The sequence below is a fragment of the Oncorhynchus gorbuscha genome, linkage group LG02, assembly GCF_021184085.1.
Source record: "Oncorhynchus gorbuscha isolate QuinsamMale2020 ecotype Even-year linkage group LG02, OgorEven_v1.0, whole genome shotgun sequence".
Lineage (NCBI taxonomy): Eukaryota > Metazoa > Chordata > Actinopteri > Salmoniformes > Salmonidae > Oncorhynchus > Oncorhynchus gorbuscha.
The window spans coordinates 82,311,340-82,334,989 of NC_060174.1; the positions used below are offsets into that span (position 1 = coordinate 82,311,340).

General features: G+C 43.3%; 2 protein-coding genes across 4 annotated transcripts in view; both read right to left on the reverse strand.

The window, feature by feature from the left end:
• The window catches only part of LOC124010952 (drebrin-like), a 126,216-nt gene extending 122,465 nt beyond the window's left edge, over positions 1-3,751 (reverse strand). For 2 of the 3 annotated variants that reach the window (XM_046323799.1, XM_046323791.1), the window contains exon 1: positions 3,506-3,751. In XM_046323799.1, the coding sequence (XP_046179755.1) occupies positions 3,506-3,726 (221 nt within the window). In that variant the 5' untranslated portion in view covers positions 3,727-3,751. The remainder of the gene's footprint in view (positions 1-3,505) is intronic. The other variant, XM_046323808.1, reaches the window with a different exon arrangement.
• Positions 3,752-10,880: 7,129 nt separating this feature from the next.
• Positions 10,881-23,469, reverse strand: LOC124010969 (AT-rich interactive domain-containing protein 5B-like). Its single transcript, XM_046323821.1, has 10 exons — positions 23,369-23,469; positions 18,334-18,486; positions 17,950-18,057; positions 16,692-17,091; positions 16,285-16,403; positions 15,858-16,005; positions 15,582-15,634; positions 15,332-15,429; positions 14,867-15,032; positions 10,881-14,655 (listed from the first exon to the last, which is right to left on the reverse strand). Exons 1-10 carry the CDS (start codon positions 23,387-23,389, stop codon positions 13,012-13,014), a joined length of 2,910 nt encoding a protein of 969 aa, XP_046179777.1. The 5' UTR covers positions 23,390-23,469; the 3' UTR covers positions 10,881-13,011.
• Between the last annotated feature and the right edge of the window lie 181 nt (positions 23,470-23,650).

Here is a 23,650-nt window from a genome sequence, read left to right on the forward strand (position 1 = left end):
TATGAAAGAGAGGTTGAACAGGCTGGTAATAGGGGTTGCGACAATGACGGCGGATAGTTTCAGAAATAGAGGGTCCAGATTGTCAAGCCCAGCTGATTTATACTGGTCCAGGTTTTGCAGCTCTTTCAGAACATCTGCTATCTGGATTTGGGTAAAGGAGAACCTGGAGAGGCTTGGGCGAGGAGCTGAGGGGGGGCCGGAGCTGTTGGCCGAGGTAGGAGTAGCCAGGCGGAAGGCATGGCCAGCCGTTGAGAAATGCTTGTTGAAGTTTTCGATAATCATGGATTTGTCGGTGGTGACCGTGTTCCCTAGCCTCAGTGCAGTGGGCAGCTGGGAGGAGGTGCTCTTGTTCTCCATGGATTTCACAGTGTCCCAGAACTTTTTGGAGTTGGAGCTACAGGATGCAAACTTCTGCCTGAAGAAGCTGGCCTTAGCTTTCCTGACTGACTGTGTGTATTGGTTCCTGACTTCCCTGAACAGTTGCATATCGCGGGGACTGTTCGATGTTATTGCAGTCCGCCACAGCATGTTTTTGTGCTGGTCGAGGGCAGTCAGGTCTGGAGTGAACCAAGGGCTGTATCTGTTCTTAGTTCTGCATTTTTTGAACGGAGCATGCTTATCTAAAATGGTGAGGAAGTTACTCTTAAAGAATGACCAGGCATCCTCAACTGACGGGATGAGGTCAATGTCCTTCCAGGATACCCGGGCCAGGTCGATTAGAAAGGCCTGCTCACAGAAGTGTTTTAGGGAGCGTTTGACAGTGATGAGGGGTGGTCGTTTGACTGCGGCACCGTAGCGGATACAGGCAATGAGGCAGTGGTCGCTGAGATCCTGGTTGAAGACAGCGGAGGTGTATTTGGAGGGCCAGTTGGTCAGGATGACGTCTATGAGGGTGCCCTTGCTTACAAAGTTAGGGTTGTACCTGGTGGGTTCCTTGATGATTTGTGTGAGATTGAGGGCATCTAGCTTAGATTGTAGGACTGCCGGGGGTTAAGCATATCCCAGTTTAGGTCACCTAACAGAACAAACTCTGAAGCTATGCAATCAATTCACAAATGGTGTCCAGGGCACAGCTGGGAGCAGAGGGGGGTCGGTAGCAGGCGGCAACAGTGAGAGACTTATTTCTGGAGAGAGTAATTTTCAGAATTAGTAGTTCGAACTGTTTGGGTATAGACCTGGAAAGTATGACATTACTTTGCAGGCTATCTCTGCAGTAGACTGCAACCCTCCCCCTTTAGCAGTTCTATCTTGACGGAAGATGTTATAGTTGGGTATGGAAATCTCTGAATTTTTGGTGGCCTTCCTGAGCCAGGATTCAGACACGGCAAGGACGTGTGTTGGGGTGTGTGGGTCAGTAGGTAGAGCATGGCACCACAGGGGACCAGTACGAAGAAGTAGGAAAATGTATGCACTCACTACTGTAAGTCGCTCTGGATAAGAGCGTATGCTACATGATTAAAATGCAAATTTTTAAAAGTGCCAGCTCGTGTGTGTAAGTGTGTGCATGCACACTTGTGTGTCGGGGCAAGGCAGCCATGACGTTATAGATGATGAGGTATTATATGGACAGGGAAAGAGGGGGAAGATTGAGGTTGTTTAGGGTCAGAGATGGTTGAAAGCCCTGTCTTTGTTCAGCTCAGTTCAAGTGTGAGTAATGGGGGAAAGCCTGAGGCCCTTTGCATTATCATGCTATTCTTTGCTATAATCTGATAAATAAGCAAACATTTAAACACAGCCTAAGGAAATATGAACCTTTGTCAATTATATGGGTGCAACCCACTTGAACAAAAAGCAGAGAGTGATATTCAACTACAGGTAGGAATTTCTGTAGTAGTGTGGCTGCTGGCTAACAGGCAGGTTGAGGGAGGATGCCTCCTCTCAAAGACTAGGTTAGCCTTCTATCATTTAACAATATAATGTTTACAACACGATTATAATAAAACAGCATGGTAACATGTCTCATCATCACACATACAAGCTGTATCTTCATAAAATCTTAATTTAGAATATGCCATTTCTATGTACAGGAAAATCTCACTTTGCTTTGCATCCATTTTGTGGGCTTTTGTGAACCTGTTCCAAGCAGACACAGGCTGAAATGGGGGTTAGTGGGGCTCTACAGGGCATGGGCAATCCAACAGGCTGGTGGTAGACTACTGAAGCCCAGTCAAAACATGCAGATACTGCCATTTAGGCAACAATAAAAGGCTACATCTGTATTGAAAAATAAACAAAACAATGGTGGCAGACTGATAAAATATATTGTTTCTTGGCTTGTGGCATCTTTTATTATTAAAGAGACATTACAATAGTGATGTTGTAGATGATTCAATCAGATCAACTCTATAGGCCTATAAGGCTATAGAGATAAACTCCAAAGGATAACACATGCTCTAAAAATATGTTTTATATTGTCTTGAAAGATAGCAATTGGTTATCTTTAGTTGGAAAAATATGATAATTGAAGCTGTTTAGCATAGAGTCAAAGGCCTATCCATCTTCAAAAGAGAGAAGAGAAACGCCTCCACATTGACACAAGGCCCGATGGAATGTATGGATAACTCGAATGGGACCATCACATTTGCAACCCCCCCCCCCCCCCCAACAGGCCAAAACAGCAGTTACATCGCGTATAATGGGAGGAAGAGAGAAGAGGGAGCAGAAGAGAAACAGGGCCGGTCACATTGGGGGTTTTTAGACTGACACTACTCGCCTCGCCCATATAATCTCAGCCCTCGCTAGTCGGGATGCGCGAACGTTACATGTAAATGTTTTAATTTAAAATTAGGGAAACGAGCGGTATGCTATTGCAAAGGGGGAAACGTACGTACATTCTCTCAATATTCAAACCTTTTCAGGGGCTCCCCACAGACAGAAACACAGTGGTCGGTGGTCCAAAGTAAAAACTCGCTCTGAGCAAACAATGAATCACCCTTCTTCTTTCTCAATATTTGATCAATGCGCACATTGCCTGCTGCTTTTCTGGACTAGGAGCAGCCAGTGACCGCTGTGTCAGTTGGTCTGCTGTGAACAGCCGCACATTTCAGCACTTTAAACAAGTGGGATTTTAATTGTATGAAAAAAAATCGCCCTCTGGGCTGACCGCCCTGCTTCTGACAGTTTTGGAATGGAACCGTTACATTTTATGCATTTATGAGTAGATCATCCCGCATCATGGATCGTTACATACTAGCCTATAGTATCAACTATGATTTCCCTGCGATTTTTGCCACAGTGCTTTTTGAACTTTAATTTGTAGGCTTACTTCGGCATTTCTCCCCATTCTGTTCCTCCTGCAAAAGACCAGGGGGATGCTGTTTAGCCTATCACAAAAACAGCCTGCAGACGGTACTGCATGGGGGGGATGTGCATATCCCGTCCTGTGCATCCATCCGCATCCTCAACGCCCCCCCCCACACACACACACACACACACACGCACTCAACGATAAAAACACTTTAATGCCGATGAGCCATGATAAATAAGGGAAGTTCAATTGACCTACCAGTCAGTGGACGAGGTCTCGTTGATAACATCCTGGTAGGCTGTTAGAAGGGCCAGTCTGTTCTTGCCGAGATTCACAGCCATGTTGCTGTCTCTGCAATCATCCAGACCGGTGTAATACTGTAATGGAAGTAAAGGAGAGTAGAGAGAAAGAGAGGGAGAGAGACACTGCGGAGTAGAAAGTGAGAGGGTGAGAGATTCTGAGTGGAGGAACAAAGACATTGCAGCGCTACGGCCCCACAAACTGCGTGGTCCTAGTGCGAAAAATTCACAGGCCTCTAAAAAACACTGCTGGGTCCTAGCGCCTTATAGAACGTCAGCATTCAGCACTGAATCCTGATCTGACCAGGCCCGGCACCAACATGGAATGACTCGTCAAACCAGCACCTGACAAAGACCAGGGAGATGAAAAATAATAGATTTTGAACAGTAGCTATAGCCTCTTACAGAAATGGGGGTCTAACTAACAGGCGGGAGGGGGATTCGAAGTCTTCTTTTTTTTACACAACATTCTCATTAATCCTCTTCATAACTTACTCTTTGATAAAAAACAGCCCTTTATTTAACAGCTGTTTTTTAGGCTTTTGTCTGGCTCTGGCTGGTTATCCAGAGATGGGTGTTTGATGTCTGGGCTGTGGAAAAGAGATTCATCCAAAAGCCACCAGTTCTCAAGGCTGTAGCTAACAATCAGCCCTGATAGCATCCGACCCAGTCTGGAGTGTGTGTCTGGGATGAGAAACATGTCGGGGGTGTGTGTGGGGGGGGCTGTAGTCTGTACTGTATGCAGATTGGGCAGAGAGATTGGGCAGAGAGAGAACAGTTTTGTTGCCTGACAACTGGGATAAAGATCCTAGAGCCCAGTCTGGGTCTACAGTGTATTTTTGAGTATAGAGTAAGATTAAGTTACTCAGGCTAAGGTCAGTTTTGTTATTTTATTCTCCTTATGGTTATAGTTACAGTTTGGGGAGGGTAAACTGATCCTGAATCTGTGCTTACAGCTGACCCAACTCCTACCCAAACAGTGTTGGACGGAGCCTCAGGGGCAGCCTCAGTGCTGTGCACCCAGGCTTCATTGGCTCAACACCCACACCTCAACACCCACACTATATATTCAAAAGTATGTGGACACCCCTTCAAATTAGTGGATTCGGTTATTTCAGCCACACCCGTTGCTGACAGGTGTATAAAATCGAGCACACATCCATTCAATCTCCATAGACACACATTGGCAATAGAATGCCCTTACTAAAGAGCTCCTTGACTTTCAACGTGGCACCGTCATAGGATGCCACCTTTCCAATAAGTCAGTTTGTAAAATGTCTGACCTGTTAGAGCTGCTCCAGTCAACTGTAAGTGCTGTTAATGTGAAGTGGAAACGTCTAGAAGCAACAACGGCACAGTCGCGAAGTGCTCGTCCACACAAGCTTCAAACTGCCTCTGGAAGCAACGTCAGCACAAGAACTGTTCGTCAGGAGCTTAATGAAATAGGTTTCCATGGCTGAGCAGCCACACACAAGCCTAAGATCACCATGCGCAATGCCAAGCGTCGGCTGGAGTGGTGTAAATCTCGACGCCATTGGCAGCACGCTTCATTATCTGGCATGCTGACAGGCGAATCTGGGTTTGGAGGATGCCAGGAGAACGCTACCTTCCCGAATGCATCGTGCCAACGTTTGGTGGTGGAAGAATAATGGTCTGGGGCTGTTTTTCATGGTTTGGGCTAGGCCCCTTAGTTACAATGAATGGAAATCTTAACACTATAGCATACAATGACATTCTAGACAATTCTGTGCTTCCAACTTTGCGAGCCAGGCCTAATCGCCCAACATCAGTGCCCAACCTCACTAATGTTCTTGTGGCTGAATGGAAGCAAGTACCTGCAGCAATGTTCCAACATCTAGTGGAAAGCCTTCCCAGAAGAGTGGAGGCAGTTATAGCTGCGAAGGGGGGACTAACTCCATATTAATACCCATGATTTTGGAATGAGATGTTCGACGAGCAGGTGTCCACATACCTTTGGTCATGTAGTGTACGTCTGCCAGCCCTACCCTGACAAGCCCTGTCACTCAGAACACAACACGAGACAGGCCATGTTTCTAGCATCCATGAGAAAAAGTGCTATGGATAGTGGCACTTTACATTACAACATAAACTAAACTGTTAATAACATGGTAATATAATGTCTCATGTACATTTAAGGTTTCACAATGCTTTATTTTCAGGAGGGGGAAGAGCAGTAATCCTTCATCAGTCTAACTGACACAAATCACAGCATGCCACTTATGTAGAAATAGATATGAGTGTCAATCATTCCCCCCCAACACACACACACACACAATACACACCTCTACACTTACATATGCTCTTATCCTCTTTATCCAACAATATTCCTTCTCCACATCAATGACCCTCATACCACACACGCTCACGCCCCCCACACTCACCCCTCCTTCCTAACTGTCTCATCCAATGAGGATCTGTGTTTGGCCCATAGCAGCCCTCCTCCCTGTTAAGTGGGTTAACCTTAATTATTCTCCTCATCCATCCGGTCCTCAGCGTCTCCTGCAGATGGCTAAGGTACCAATTATTTTCACTGGTTGTAGTGATTGTTCTCAGGGAAGACATCTGTCCAGCAAAGAATGGGCTGGGATCCAATGTCCAGGATTCTCCAGCAGTGGCATGCATACATGGGGGGTGAGTGTGTGTTTGTTTGGGTGGGTGGGATCGTGGTATGTGTGTGTGTTGGCTTCAGTGCCCAAAGCTCACACCCAGTCTTAAATGGAGCAGCAGGGAATTGAGCCAGTAGCTCCATATAGGACTCTGACACCAGGCTCTTAGTCTTTCAGTGGCCAAATTACTCTGCTGGGGCTGAAGGGAGGAGAATACAGCAGCTTTTGCATCAAGCTCAAACTGAATTACACAACACAAACTAGTTCCTATAATTTGTCAGTAGGGCCGAAAGTAGACAAAAACACCGTAGCATTAGAATGAGGAATTAGAATTAATTTCTCGTATTTGAACAAAGTAACATGATTTCTTAGTCATTCAGAGTACTTTCAAACTGTGCTGGAGAAACAGAGAGAGACGGAGGACAATGAGCAGCTTGTTCTGAGTTCATAAAAGAGTGGTATTGATTTATTGATCTGGTTCTATTTTAGGAAGTCTGTGGGGTAAAGGGGAGTGAAGGCAGGTGGAAAGACAAAAGGCTTTCGTTCCAACTCACATCTTCACTCTAGTACTCACTACTCAGAATGGGGCTGCAATGGACAGCTGCTGTTTTACAGGCTCCGCCTCTACCCTCCATTCTATTGGCGAACAAACTGAACGAGCTCCATTCGAGACTATCCTATCAATGGGACCTGAAGAACTGTAATATCCTATGTTTCTCGGAGTCATATCTGAACAAGGACATGGATAATACACATCTAGCTGGTTTTTCTATGCATTGGCAGGATCGAACAGCAGCCTCGGGTAAACTCAAGGGGGAGGTGTGTGTCTTTGTTAACAACAGCTGGTGTGGGATCTCCAATATTAAGGAAGTCTCGAGGTTCTGCTTGTCCGAATTAGAATTATTCACGATAAGCCGTAGACCATACTATTTACCAAGAGTTTATCTATATTTTTGTAGCTTTTCATTTACCACTCCAAACCGATGCTGGCACTAAGACCGCACTCAACAAGCTGTATAGGGTCATAAGCAATAAGAAAATGCTCATCCAGAGGAGGCGCTCCTAGTGGCCGGTGATTTTAAATGCAGGGAAACTGAAATCCATTTAATCTCATTTCTACCAGCATGTCACCTGTGCAACTAGAGGCGGCAAAACTCTAGAATCACCTTTACTCCACACACGCTCAATACAAAAGTGGTCCAATGAAGCGGATGCTAGACTAGAGGACTGTTTCGCTAGAACATCACTAAGCTAAGGACCCTGGGACTAACACCTCCCTTTGCAACTTGATCCTGGACTTCCTAACTTCAGATGGTGAGGGTAGGCAACAATACATCTGCCACACTGACCCTCAACACGGGGGCCCCTCAGGGGTGCGTACTTAGTCCACTCCTGTACTCCCTGTTCACCCACGACTGCGTGGCCGCACATGACTTCAACACCATCATTAAGTTTGCTGACGACACAACGGTGGTAGGCCTGATCACCAACAAAGAGACAGCCTATAGGGAGGAGGTCAGAGACCTGGCCATTTGGTGCAAGGACAACAACCTCTCCCTCAACGTCAGTAAGACAAATGAGCTGATCGTGAATTACAGGAAACAGAGGGCAGAGCACGCCCCAATTCACATCAATTGGGCTGTAGTGGAGTGGGTTGAAAACTTTGTTCCTCTGTGTCCACATCACTAAGGATCGATCATGGTCCACACACACCAACTCAGTCGTGAAGAAGGCACGACAATGTCTCTTTCCCCTCAGGAGGCTGAAAAGATTTGGCATGGGCCCTCAGATCCTCAAAAAGTTCTACAGCTGCACCATTGAGAGCATCTTGACTGGCTGCATCAACACTCGGTATGGCAACTGCTTGGCATCTGACCACAAGGGGCTACAGAGGGTAGTGCGTAGTGCCCAGTACATCCCTGGGGCCAAGACTCCATCCACTCAAGTCATAGACTGTTCAGTCTGCTACCGCACGGCAAGTGGTACCGGAGCGCCAAGTCTAGGTCCAAAAGGCTCCTTAACAGCTTCTACCCCAAAGCCATGAGTGCTATACAGTTAATCAAATGGCCACCTGGACTATTTGCATTGACCCAGTTTATTATCTATGCATAGTCACTTTACCTCTATCTACCGGTACCCCCTGTATATAGTCTCGCTATTGTTATTTTATTATGTTACTTTTTATTGTATTTTTTATTTAAGTCTGGAATCAACAGGACCCTGAACAGCTTCTATCCCCAAGCCATAAGACTGCTAAATACACTGAATACGTAATTCTCAGAAGCCATGTTGGAGACGACATATGGTAGAGAAATGAACATTCAAATGTCTGGCAACAGCTCTGGTGGACATTGCTGCAGTCAGCATGCCAGTTGCACACTCCCTCAAAACTTGAGACATCTGTGGCATTGGGTTGTGTGATAAAACTGCACATTTTAGTGGCCTTTTAATGTCCTTATCACAAGGTGCACTTGTGTAATGATCATGCTGTTTAATCAGCTTATTCATATGACACACCTGTCAGGTGGATAGATTATCTTGGCAAAGGAGAAATGCTCACTAACAGGGATGTAAACAAATTTGTGCACAATGGTTTTGAGAAATAAGCTTTTTGTGCAAATGGAACATTTCTGGGATCTTTTATTTCAGCTCATGAAACATGGGACCAACACTTAAATGTTGTGTTTATATTTTAGTTCAGTGTAGTTAATCCAGGTAGCAATTTGACTATCTGCATTGACCCTTTTTGCACAACTTTGTTGACTCATCACATAAACAGTTACACTGTTGCATCTATCCTGTTGCCTAGTCACTTTATTTGTAGTTATATGTAAATATCTACCTCAATTACCTCGTACCCCTGCGCATTGACTCGGTACTGGTACCCAATGTCTATAGCCAAGTTATCGTTACTCGTTATGTATTTCTTTATTTCTGCATTGTTGGTAAGGGCCCGTAAGTAAGCATTTCACAGAGTTTACACCTGTTGTTTACAAAGCATGTGACAAATAACATGTGATTTGTTTATGCTTTAGCCAACTCCTCTGTCTGAGGGATGAGGACCACATCCTTGGAAAGGTCTGCTACAACTGACACATAGGATACAGCCGTGTGTGCATGCCTGCCTGTCCCTGAGTTAGCCTAACATCTGACTGTGTTAGTATCCAAAAGGAAAACAATTGTGTGGTGTCCTGAAGTCTTGCTCAGACACAGGCCCCCTGAACACACACTCTCTTTCTGCTGCCATGGGGAACAGACAGATGGTTGATGTGTTGAAAAACAAAAAACACACCAAATAAGCACTTAAGGACCATTGTTACAACCCCCTGGAGAAAAAAACACAACACTTGGTGAGACATTCATTCTTCTGTGCTTTATTTTCCACATAATGAACAAAGACTAACATCAAAAGGAGAGGATAAAAGGCTAACTTTTTGTGAGTTCATTTGAAACACTCTTTTTAGAGGGAGGCAAGGTGCTCTGATCTTAAGTGGGTTCAAGGTGCAAGAGTTAACATGTACATCTCACACTACCTCTTAACGCAAAAAGCATTTAGTGTTTACTTTAGTCAATACAACCATGGTCAAGGTTGGAGGAAAAACGTGTAGTTTGAGTGTCTCACTCCGAGACAAGGCGGCCAGACTTACAGAAAAAAGATTTATGACTCCCAAAGGGTTAACTTCTTGTTGTGCAGAAGAAAAAAATATTATCCACATACCAGCCCAGTGAAGCCTGGACCCATGGAGAGCTTTTTAAGTTGGAAAACAGAATCAGACCACTGATAGCAGCTGAATGACAGGAATTTCAGTACTCTACAAAAACATGTCCAAAAATGCAGGTCAACCAGGCTCTCTGCATGCAATCCCGGTCACAGAAAGAAAGACAAAGTGTGACCCCAGTCCATGACATGGCTAAACAGACAATAACACATCTCTGCCCTGACCTGAACCCGTTACCTCTTCACTGAGCGGCAACTAGCACAACAAAGCAATGTTCTGGTGGCTTCTGGAATGTGTTCATTTCCTCTTTTGTTTAACTAAATGTCAGGCTTGGCTAAAGCATTGAATACAGGAGCTGCTTCCATCAAAAAGAAACCAGTGTGTTTGATATGTAAAAGTATGGAAGTATTTGTGTGCTTGTGGGATATTGAATGAATTCACAGGGGAGGATGAACAATACAATAAAGCAAGACTAGGCTACTGAAAGCACATTTTATATGTTTAATAAGATTGGCTTGTCCCCCAAACACACATCCATTTTTCTGGAAGGTCTCAGTAAATGGTTTGTGATTCCTGACACATGTAGGCCTAGCAGTTACCATTACACTTTGTCAAATTATAGCTGAAGGTCGGCATTTTGACACATGCCCAAGTGCATGGCCCTCTGAAGCTCATATCTATTCAAGATCTCTGAGTTGTTAAATGATGGAATGTATCTGCACTGATCTGTTTAGCTCTGAAGCAAACTCAGCACTTACTTCTTCTGTAGGCTAGCATAGAGTATCCTTCCTCCCCTTTAGGGCTGTAGAATGCCTCGCCAGGCCTGTCATAGGACAGTGCTGGTGTTGTCTCCATCTAGTAGTCATTTTAGGAAACTGCAGGTTTCCTCATGCCTCGTGAAAGAGACTGACACATTTTCATACAGTAGGGTGGTTCCCAGATAGATTAAACCTAGTCCTGGACTAAAACACAAGATCAATGGAAAATCTCCAAGAAACAGATTTTAGTACAGGATTAGACTTAATCGGTGTCTGAAATTTAAAAAACACCCCTAAAATACATATACACTCATACACAAATCTGCAACCCCCACCTGTTTACAGATAAATCTTTAATATAAATATACAGTGTTAAAACAAAAATGGTTGAAATTACCATATTATCAATTGTCAGAGTACAGGAGTCAAGATGTGCACTGGTCTTACTCTCACATGCAATGAAAGGAATACCAGGGACAGATGTCTGCCATGAGCAAGATGAGCTCAAATGATACACAGGTTTAAATAGAGATATAACTACATGACATTAACTCTGTAGCAGTTGTTCAAGTAATAAAGGGGGGGGGGGTGTATAAGAGACAGTAGACTGGAAATCAATTCCATATGCTATGTCTTCTTTTTCTAACAATAGTTTAAAGAGATTCTCTGGCAACTAAGAAATGATTTTGTAATCCTCCCGCTTTGGGATGGATGTGTCAATGTGTAGTTCATACATGCATAATTTATGAGCAGAATTACAGTTTTACCTCAATTTGCCACAACATTTCTAGTGGGCTAGCCCGTTAGCAGTGTGACAGCTAGGAATAGGCATGCCCAGTGTTCTCCAGTGAGGTTGCAGGGTGGGCACAACAGCTCAGTGAGTGAGATTAATAGAGAGAGAGAGAGTGAGTGTGAACAATGAAGTGTCGCACATATCTGCAAATGTAACGTAGTACGCAATCTTCCGGGACTACTTTTGGCTCATAAGTGCTACTTTCAGAACTACTGGCTAAAAAGTATAAAAAAGTAGCAGAGATTCTCTTTAAGTCCACCATAGTTGAATGAAGATACTCTTGTTCTCATTCCAGAAGTAGGTATAGTGTGAACCAACTCTAACACAGTACCAGTCTGACCATCTGCAAAGCACTAAAGATACAAAACCAACTTAATATTATTAGTTGCATTATTGAATGTAAACATTTGATCTTAAACTCTAAATGATCAAAATAACATCAAAAAGCTACACAAACAATAATTTAACTAAATACCTAAACCCTATTCAACTCGATGAGGAACTTATCACACCAAAATTATGTGTAGCTCAATTAGAACATTTTGCCTACTCACCCAATGTGGCCCTTTCAAAGGTACGCTGCCCATTTTATACATAAAGAAATACATCAGGCTGCAATGAGGATAGACACTCAACACTAACAGGATGAACCACAAATAGCTCCAATTTTTGATCCAGATATATCAAACAGGGATACATCTTTAAAATAATTTAGAAAAATCTATAAAGCACTACTGAAAACTTGTACTCTCTCTATTGAACGAGTTATGAAAGGCATTTGGTTCTTGTAGTCAATAGAATTCCCCTGCTACTCTAAATCAGATCAGAGTACACCCCAGATCCATACACAACATACCAACTGTCTGACAGACTTACTGGGGTCAAACTCTGATCAAGGCACCAAGGACTAAAAACATCAAGTGGTGTCAGCATTGTTTCTCTAAACTAGACAAACATTAAAATACATCAAAATTGGCATCAGAGGAAATATTCATAAATGACTGCCTCATAAAAGAAAGAAAAAAAAGGAACAAGTACAGTAGGTGTGCAAATCCTGTCAGTGTTAAAGACTTGCAAACAGGAAGTACATATAGGACTCAAACACTGTTTCATGGGGTGTATTCATTAGTGCACATTGTAGCAAAGCATTTCACAATGGAAAAATGGTTTGCAATGACAACTAGTTTCGATTGTACAAATTCAGATGGGTCCCTTCCCATTTCGTCCCATTTGGCAATGAATACACCCCTGGCTGTTGTACTGTGTGAATGACTAGAAATCAGAGCACAACAGCTTTAAGGCACATATTTTATCCAATCCTTTTCAGGAAATTGGTGGATTGTTGTAAAAACCTCTGCACTCTAATTTTTGTGTAATAAAGTTGGAAGCACGAAAGTTGTATGATGCATAGTACTATACAGAACAATATAATGGTGTCATCTAAAGGCAATGGCAGTGTTTCGAAGTCTGTGTGTGAGTCGTTACAGAGTTTATAGGATTCATCTTTGATTGTGTGTATGAGAGTATCCTCCCATAAGGTAGAGTGGTGTAGTGATTGTTGGTGTTGGTCATGAGTATGTTATGTGCAGTTGAGGTTGTGTGCAGGTGTTCAGGCAGCTTGGCTGGGCCTGGGTTGGGGGTAGGATAGGACTGGGCAGCCCTTTGATAGATGCCTCAACATCACATTCCATCTCATCATCCGTTGGCACCTGCTGGCCCCCAGAGTCACTGGCAGAGTGGGCTAAGGAATCCTCAGTCCCCTTCATAATCTCTGATATGCCACCGCCCATCTTTATGGTATTACACTGTTTTTCTATCCTCTCTAGTTTCCTCCCCTCCATCTCATCTTTCTCTGATTGCGTTTGTACACCATCCTCAATGATAACGGTTTCAACCTTGTCAATCTTCTCTTCTTCCCTATCCATCATCACAGTTTCTCCCTCTTCCACTTTCACCTGCTTTGTCCTTACAGAGCAGTCTCCCTCAGGCTCCACCAAGCTGCTCTCCCTCAGGTCCTCTTCCACCTTCACCTGGATTGCTGGCTCAGAGTCAGAATTCCTGCCCTGGTTCTCCAGGGGGGTGTCTCCCCAGGCCTCCCCAGACTTGGTGAGGAAAAACTGGGTAGGTGTAGTAGAGGTGTCTGGGCTGGTAGTGGTCTGCTGCGGCAGCTCCAAGAGGAAAGCTCTGGCCCTGCTGGGTGAGCTCAAGTCCTCAGCCTCATCACACAACTCCACTCTACGACTTTTAGCAAAGGGGAGTGTGGAGTCACCATTATCCTGATCCCCTGAAGACATCCTGTAGTCAGTTTCATCAAAGGCAGATCTTTTGGTGGTGGAGCACTTGCTGAGGTTGAGGGGCAGGGCCTGCTCTGGGGGAGGGGTGACAGACAGATGTGGCTTGCTACTCAGGTCCTGGGCTAAGACCTCCGACAGCCGCTTGGTGATAGAGTAGAGCTGGGCCGAGCCCAAATGCGTACGCATCAGCTGGCGCACCTGCAGGCCGCAGTCCAGATCCAGGGGGAGGACCCGGAGAGGGGGCAGGGGAGGCCTGCTGCTACGGACCTCCCTGGTGCTGCTGCTACCCCCCCTCTGGGCTTCCTCATCCAGCCTGCACCCCCAGCACTGGTGGTGGGACTGATGGTGAGACTGTGGGTGGGGCTGGTTCCCATTGAGAAGGGTGGTGTTTGGGTTCCCTGTCTTGGCCTGGAGGTAAAGGCTGGAGGGCTGGTGGGAGGCAGGGTTCTGGGGGGTTAGACCAGGGGTGTCCAGGCTAGTGAGGCCCAGTCGGCTCCTAAAGAGATCAAGGGTACAGAGGCCTTTAGTTGGGCTGAACCCTTCGAAGGACCCCCCTGTGTGGAGCCTGGGGAGAGCAGGCAAGAAAGTGGCAGGAGACAGAGTGGGTGATGGTGCTGGAGAATCCCAGTTCTCCATCTTTACTTCCCTTTCAGTTTTGGGCAGGAGGAAGGGGGCAGAGATGGGAGACAGGTCTGGGGTTAGTGGCAGGTTGGCCAGGTTTAGCCCCTGGAACACAGACAGGGACTCGAGAGAGGGGGCCTGGAGATGGGGCTGGGCCCCGAGGTCCAGGCTAGGTTTAGCTGGCGGAGACAGGACCACTGGAATGGCCTTGGAGACTAGGAGTTTGACCTGGTTCTTTTTGCCTGGAGGTCTACCACGGCCTCTCTTCACTACCACCACACCGTCTGGAGAAATGGTCTAGTGAGAGAGATGCCATACATGAGGAATTCTCATTTTAGTCTCTATAAGATCATAGAATACACTCACACATTAATTTACATTAGATTCAGATCAAAACAAGACATAACGAGTGATGAATTTCAAATTAAATATCAAATGACTGACATGTACTGAGCAAGTCAAAAATGATGAACTGTATGTAGAGTGAGAGATTAGCAGACAGACTCACTGGAGGGGTAGGGGTTACAGTCTTCTCCTGGTTGGCCTCTGCTCCTCTCCCCTTCACCAGCGGTCTCCTCCCACTCATCGCCCTAACTCGGGTATGCCCAGAGAATGCTGGGAGTTTTAGTTCTGCACCACCTACATTTCTGTGCTCCTCGTAAGGAAGAATCAGCCTGAGGGAAACACACAAATCCAAAAGTTTCAGAATGAAAAACAAGTTTTGTAAGGAAACACCAAGGCCAAGAAGCCTCAACTGCTGGTGATTCCCATAAAGTACATTAACGGCATCATTCTAGAACTACAATCTTTTGAAAAAATGTATGAATAGTTTCAGCCCTGACTCAGTGTTTCTCACAGCTGAAGCATGGGTAATATTTGTGCACATGGTTACCTTTTGTCACAAGAATAATATACATACTTCAGGTGGGGCACAATGTAAACTAGTCTGGCACCAGCAGTGTTCCTGTCTTACCTCTCATAGTGCCTCCTGGTGCAGGTGGCAGCACTGGTGCTGCCCGGGCATCCTCCTAGTTCATTATACACTTTCTTCCACAGACGCTGGGACGTCACCTACAGGACAGATGGTAAAGAGTTTAAAAGCATTTTTTTAGACAATTACATATTTTTATAAATGGTTCTAAGTAATTTGCTCAGTCATTGCAATCTATCCACTATTGTATAAGATATGTGGCTGATAGAGAACGAGGGCTTTCACTACTCACCCTCTCATGGCCCCCCAACTGTTTGACTATAGAGTACATGACAAACAAGTCAACTGTGGACACACACAGGTAAGAGTGTTAAAACATACCATAGCTCCTAAGAGCTGTGACTTTGACTGTCTGGATTACATCACTGACAGATAAACAGCTTGTTCAAATACATAACCACATGGTGGGAACATTTTATTTAGTCCCATAGGGAAAATGCACTTTATATTCAAAGTCTTTGGTATGGATATTAATGTTTGTTGATGAAGTCATCAGTGAGTGACTCACTCTTCTTGAAGCCGAGGTTGGGCACCTTGCTGATGGGTGAGCCGCAGCGCTCCATGTAGCAGTAGAGTTGATCCAGGAACATCTGCTCCTCAGAGTGGGGGAGAAAGCCCTCTTCACGTTGCATCTCCACACTGCCCACCACATTCTCCTACAGGATACAAAATGTTGTACAGTCCCATTTCTTTTTATAACAGTCCCATTTCAGTTGGTGTCCATTAACAAATTATGTGGAATTTTTATTTATAAGAATAGTAACTACTTGGCATAAATAGTGTGTTGTGATGCATTTCATAACAAAAAAACTCAAGGTAATTACTAGGATAAAGTGATTTTTAAGTGAATATGAGGTTAATAAGACATCTGAAAGTAACTGGATGAAGTTGGTATGTAGCCATAGCAAAACTTTATAGAACAAAACTAATTGTACCGTTATTCTTTCTATCCAGGACTCTGATTGGTTGAGGGCTGGTGGCTCCACAGCTTTCTGGCCTTCTGGCCTTCCTCTTCTCTTGAGGGGTCGCCCCTTCAAGCTGAGGGAGGTGCATCCTGGGAACGGGACACACATTTCACCCGAATTCCAAATAAGAGAAGCATGGGCCTCAAAAAAATATTGTATATCCCATAACTTCAGCACATTATGTCCACAACATACAGTAAATTAGTCAGTCAACAAGATAACACTTGGATCTGCCATTAATTCATAAAAAGGTCTTTGTCATCACATTTTAGATTCCATTGCCCAATTAGATTTACAAAATCAAATCACTTTGGCAATGGCCACATTTTACAGTTCATCAACATAGAGAGATCAAGTTCCACTAGCCAGCCACTCACCCAGCTGTGTCCAGACACTGGTATTGCTATCCAGGGTGGGGTGGTTGAAGGTGTCCCTGCAGTAGAGGACCTGGGTGTTGTGTTGGGCCACCCTGATCCCCCCCAGGGCCAGCAGATGGGGACCCTGCAGCCCCAACACCACCCCGTCCTGAATGCGTCTCTGGAGGGAGCGGAAGCGGCAGTACTGGGGGTAACTGAGCACCTTGACCCCCAGACGCTCACCCTTCTCTTCGATTGATGTTGAGGGTCCATTGGTAATGATGGGGGTATGTTTGTGAGGACTGTTGGTCTCGCTGGACTTCTGGCTTCCTCCTTTCCATCCTGGAGGTTCAGGACAGGTCCACCTCACCAGATCCTCCACCCGCACCACTATCTTCTTCGAGACGGCCAACACCTCATCCTGACACACAGACACACACTTTAAATTGGTGCATACCGTAAAAGAAAGGGCCACCAAACATTTTAAGATTCAAGGAAATACTTCACATGATATAAGTCAGAGTGCCAATAGCCTGTGGCACATGAGGAGCCATCAGACGTCCTACTCCTCCCAACACATTGTTATTAACATAGGACTGTAGCGAAATAGGAAACAACTTTGGAAAATCTGGGATTCATAACTCATTATTTACATCACAGCAACAACCACCTGGGAAAATAAATACATCTCATGAAACTAGTCTTTGCCATACTTGTGCATTATTAAAACTGAAAGTTAAAAAAAAACAACTTGAATGAAAATGCATTTAACAACATATGAATTGTCTAGGATAATAACAAAATGTTTCACTTGAATGAGGGGAGAAGTGACACAACAATCTAAGGATTCCTGCTTAAAGTTATCGGTGGTTAAACAAGTCGGCTAAATGCCAGGCACACACAATCCATTATTACGTCAACCCAAGCAACATATGATCTTGCACAATACAGTATGTCCTTTCATGAGTTATGCTGTGTATGACATACTAGTCTAGCAATGACAGATAAGGACTGTAATTTTGTGTGATTCTAAGTACTTCTACGTTGAACAGAGAAAATGACACCCACATTCAGTGTTTACAGTAATGTAGATTTGAATAGCAGTTGTGAAAATCATGTAACATTCCTAAATGATATAGATTCATTCTTCCTATTAAAATAAATATTTTGAATGAATCAGAACCAAAAAAAATAAACCTTGGGAGGAAACACCAGACCCACACCCCTTGGTTGCCCACAAGTGATGTCTATAATATAGAGCTCAGTGGCCCCCCCTAACCTCTCCATGCTCTCTGGTCCTGCCCTTGGGAGTATCCTCAGGGAGGAAGTAGAGTCTGGAGCTGGCCAGTAGATGGCGTTGGGCCAGGTCCTCCCACAGTAAAGTCACCTAAAATAAGAAATACATAGTTATTTAGCAGATGATTTTATCCAGAGCGACTTACAATTAATACGTAATCAGAACGTGACAAGAAGGAATGAAACTCAAAACTCTGGGTCTTGTTAAGGAGGTTGCAACGTTACAGACTGCTCAAAATCAGGTAGAAATCAGTGAAGAACAAATGATTATGTATCCATCTGCAACGTTTTGCACATTTCACCACCCTGAATACACCCTGGTACGGAAGTATCATGCGCTAACTAACGGAGCTATGGGAAGTCGTACCTCAGCAATGCAAACAGGTTCTTGGGGGCCACAGCGGACATAGTAGAACTCCCCCAGTTTCCAGACCAGTGCAGGGGCCCCGGCCAAGGCCTCACAGCTCACTGACTTATAGAAGGCAAAGGATCCACGCAGGCAGGAGGGAGCACCTAACCACTGAGAGCAATTTTCACAAAAAAATAAAGAACGGTTAAGAGTCATATAACCATTCCTGTCTGTTCAATGTGACTAGGCATGTGATTTGTGTCAACCTTGGACCATAATGCAACAGATGTCGATGTGTTGAGGGAGTGTGCAATTCAAATAAAATGTTATTTGTCACATGCGCCAAATACAACAGGTATTGTGAAATGCTTACTTACAAGCCCTTAATCAACAATGCAGTAAAAACTACAAAAAAAATAAGAATAAGAAATAAAAGTAACAAATAATTAAAGAGCAGCAGTAAAATAACAATAGTGAGGCTATATACAGGGGGCATGCTGACTGCAGGAATGTCCACCAGAGCTGTATGTTAATTTCTCTATTATAAGCTGCTTTCATTTAACAGCAAAACCATGTGTACTGTCACCATTTATTTTCTGCAATTATACTGGGAGCAATAATCATGTGACGATGTCTTGTACAGCCCAACTGACATCTACTATATAAATAAATTTAAACATAAAATACTTAGTTATATTAGTACACCTAATTAGTGCCCCTCACAAATGTCTGTAACAGACAAGGAAAGCATAATTTAAATTTTTATCCCAACGATGCGTACAATCTGACAAACACAACTCCTTACACAGACACCCCTTCACATTACACAAATGATTAATTTGGCCATGAACATACACCTTCAGATTCTACCCAATGTTCTTGGCAATGACCTGTATTACTCCCCATTTATCAACATTAGTTAATATGTACAGCTCATTTGGAAAGTATTCAGACCCCTTCCCTTTATCCACATTTTGTTACGTTACAGCCTTATCCTCAAATTGATTAAATATATTTAAAAAATCGTCATTAATCTACACACAATACCCCATAATGACAAAGCGAAAACCGGTTCAGAAATGTATGCAAATGTATATTTTAAAAAAACAACAGAAATAGCTTATTTAGATAAGTATTCAGATCCTTTGCTATGAGACTCGAAATTGAGCTCAGGTGCATCCAGTTTACATTGATTATCCTTGAGATGTTTATACAACTTGATTACCCACCAGTGGTAAATTCAGTTGATTGGACAAGATTTGGCAAGGTACACACCTGTCTATATAAAAGGTCCCACAGTTAACAGTGGATGTCAGAGCAAAATCGAAGGAATTGTCCGTAGTGCTCCGAGACACGATTGTGGTGAGGCACAGATTTGAGGAAGGGTACCACAACATTTCTACTCTATTGAAGGTCCCCAAGAACACAGTGGCCTCTATCATTCTTAAATGGAAGAAGTCTGGAACCACCAAGACTCTTCCTAGAGATGGCCACAAGGCCAAACTGAGCAATCAGGGGAGAATGGCCTTGGTCAGGAAGGTGACCAAGAACCTAATGGTCACTCTGACAGAGGGGAGAACTTTCCAGAAGGACAACCATCTCCGCAATACTAAACCAATCAGGCATTTATGGTAGAGTGGCCAGACGGAAGCCACTCCTCAGTAAAAGGCACATGAAGGAGAAACAAGATTCTCTGGTCTGATGAAGCCAATACTGAACTCTTTGGCCTGAATGCCAAGCATCATGTCTGGAGGAAATCTGGTACCATCCCTACTGTGAAGCATGGTGGTGGCAGCATCATTCTGTGGGGATGTTTTTCAGCTGCAGGGACTGGGAGAATAGTCAGGATCAAGGGAAAGATGAATGGAGAAAAGCACTGAGAACCTTGATGAAAACCTGCTCCAGAGCACTCAGGACCACAGACTGGGGCGAAGGTTCACCTTTCAACAGGACATCGACCCTAAGCACACAGCCAAGACCACGCAGGAGTGGCTTCGGGACAAGTCTAAATGTCCTTGAGTGGCCCAGCCAGAGTCCGGACTTGAACCTGATCAAACATCTCTGGAGACCTGAAAATATCTGTGCAGCGACACTCCCCATCCAACCTGACAGCGCTTGAGAGGATCTGCAAAGAATAATGGGAAATCCCCAAATGAATGTGCCAGGTTTGCAGCGTCATGCCCAAGAAGACTCAAGACTGTAATCGCTGCCAATTAAGGGGTATTGTGTGTATATTGACAATGATTTAAAAAAATCCCTTTTAGAATAAGGCTGTAAAGTAAAAAATTGTGGAAAAAGTCAAGGGGTCTGAATACTTTCCAAATGCACTTTACAAAAATAAATCAAATCATCATGCAACAATTTCACTGAGTTACAGTTCATATAAGGAAATCAGTCAAATGAAATAAACGAGGCCCTAATCTATGGATTTCTGGACAGGGATGTAGCCATGGGTGGGCTGGGGAGGGCACAGGCCCACCCACTAGGGAGCCAGGCCCACCCACTAGGGAGCCAGGCCCTGCCAATCAGTATGAGTTTTTCCCCCAAGAAAGGGCTTTATTACAGACATGGAACTGAGGAGTATTTCTCAGCGGTCAGGGTAGCTGGTCTCAGACGATCCTGCAGGCTTAGAAGCCGGATGTGGAGTTCCTGTGCTGATGTGTTTAGATTTGGTCTGCGGTTGTGAGGCCGTTTGGAAGTACTGCCAAATTCTCTAAAACGACATTGGAGGTGGCCTATGGTAGAGAAATGAACATTAAATTCTCTGTTGGACATTCCTGCAGTCAGCATGCCAATTGCACACTCCCTCAAAACTTGAGACATCTGTGGCATTGTGTTGTGTGACAAAATTGCACATTTTACAGGGGCCTTTTATTGTCCCCAGCACAAAGTGCACTTGTGTAATGATCCTGATGCTTAATCAGCTTCTTGATATGCCACATCTGTCGGGTGGATAGATTATCTTGGCAAAGGAGAAATGCTCACTAACAGGGATGTAAACAAATTTGTGCACAATGGTTTTGAGAAATAAGCTTTTTTGTGCAAATGGAACATTTCTGGGACCTTTTATTTCGGCTCATGAAATATAGGACCAACAATTTACAAAATGCATTTATATTTTTGTTCAGTATAGTTTGCACAGTCTATGTCTCTATGTGTGAGTGACCTCGCTGCAAGTGGCCATAAATTACCATGGCTAAATACAGTGCCCTTCTGCTCGCCACTCTGGCATCATGCCACTTTAGCATTACCATGCACCAAAACACATTCCAAAGTATTAATCTACTTACATTTACATTACATTTAAGTCATTTAGCAGACACTCACTTACAAATTGAGTTGCCTAGTAGGCCAATTTGTAAGTCGCTCTGGATAAGAGCGTCTGCTAAATGACTTAAATGTAAATGTAAATGTAAACTCATAGATATGGGCCTCCATGCATATTCTATAGTTTTTTTTGGATGGGTATAAAATAAAAATTATACAATTTATCTATGCAAAAAAAAAATGTTGGTGATTCATCCAAAACTATGAAGAAACTTGCTGTAATAATGTTTAATTTATATAAAGTTTTTTTTTTTTTTTTAACTCTTAAGGCCTAATCTACAAAAAACAAACAATAATAGATCGGTCCATTATCTTTGTTCAGGATCTTCTAAAATTAACACCCCTGTAGGCCTATTATAGGGCCCAGCCCAGACGCCTAAATGCGGAAACGTCTCAAATTCGCACCCCTGTACTCACCCCACCCCACCCCCTCTTGTGGGCAACCCCGTCCCCTACCTAGTGTAGCAGGAACAGAACACGTTGATCACTTGGCCAACTAGTGGTGAAAATTAAGTAAATTTGATTCTACAGTAAAGCCACAAAGTATAAAAGACTGGGTTTTCAATTTTTTAAGTGGATTTTTAAATAGAAACACTAACCAACGGATTTGATTACGTCAATGCTCGTGATGGCTTTATATTGGCACTGCTGTTCCAGGAAGAGAGGAACTAAAATAAAATGTGCTCTATCTGCAAAAGAACATAATGTGACCTTGGATATCATAATATACAAATGATCGTTTACACACTATTACAACATTCTAAGGGGTACAAAAGTACATTATTGGATTTATTTAGAACAGATGAGGATCCGAGGGACATATAATATTAATGTAGAGAAAACTATGCTTGCTAGGCCTATAATTTAAATACCATCATTAATGATATAACTTTAATATTTCTGATATTAAATATCAAACCAATGTAGGTTTATTGTTATTGAAGTCTTTCAATTCGACAGAAACAAATTCATCCTGTGCATTTTTGTAGGCCTGGTATGATACAATCAAAAATAATCCTCACAATTTCAAGTAAAAAGTACAGCGATTTTCATCACGAAAATCCTCATTCCATTTTGAGCAATACCAAATACACCCGAGACATAACGTCGTTTTTTTAAACTATCCATGTTGGCTATTTGTTCGATAAATACATTGTTCCACCTAGTTGCATCGAAGTTATAATCTTTAATATCACGTCACTGTAAATGTAAGATATTTGTTTTCGAATTACTCAAAACACGGTTAAATTACACAATTGATTTAGTTGAAAAACAAAATCTTAATATTGTCGAATCTCAGATAAAAACGTTCTTTAATGTGGGGGTAGAAAACGTAGGTAGTCGACACGACACAAAATAAATTAATCATTAACAGGAAGAAAATATAGAAATATTGAAGTTGAATTACATTGCAAACGCTGGTAAATAAAATCGTAAAATCCTGTTAGCGAAATTTGGGGCTTTCAAATATCATAGCGAGCTATTTTCTCCACTGGAAAGTTGACTCATTCAGCTAAATTGCAATTGCAAAATACTTGTTAGCTTGATAGGAAGACAATCAAGTCTACATTCTAAACAAAATTCCAGACTTGAAAGCCGACAAACTGATATCAAAATAAGACCAAAATAGTAGATTTATTCCCGATGTCAACATGTAAAAGTGCGATGTGTGCGCATAGAAAAATTACGATTTATTTCTTAACAATATAGTGAGTGTCGGTTTTACCTGTATTGCATTCTGCTCCATTGCAGCCCCACATTCCCTTATTCCCTCTCGAAGCCCCCTATCAAGTTACACAGCCGGGTACTCACCGGCACACAACAAATGCACAAGAAAAGGCCCCTCTTTTTTATGAAAATAGGACAGGATCTAGGTGTGGCCAAAACTGTTTGCGAGAGTAGCCTAAGTTATTGTTAATATGAAAGTGGATATTTTTAATGGGAGGACATTTTTCCATTCTGAAATCATTGTTGTTCATGCTTATAATAGTCCTTATTTTATTTTTCA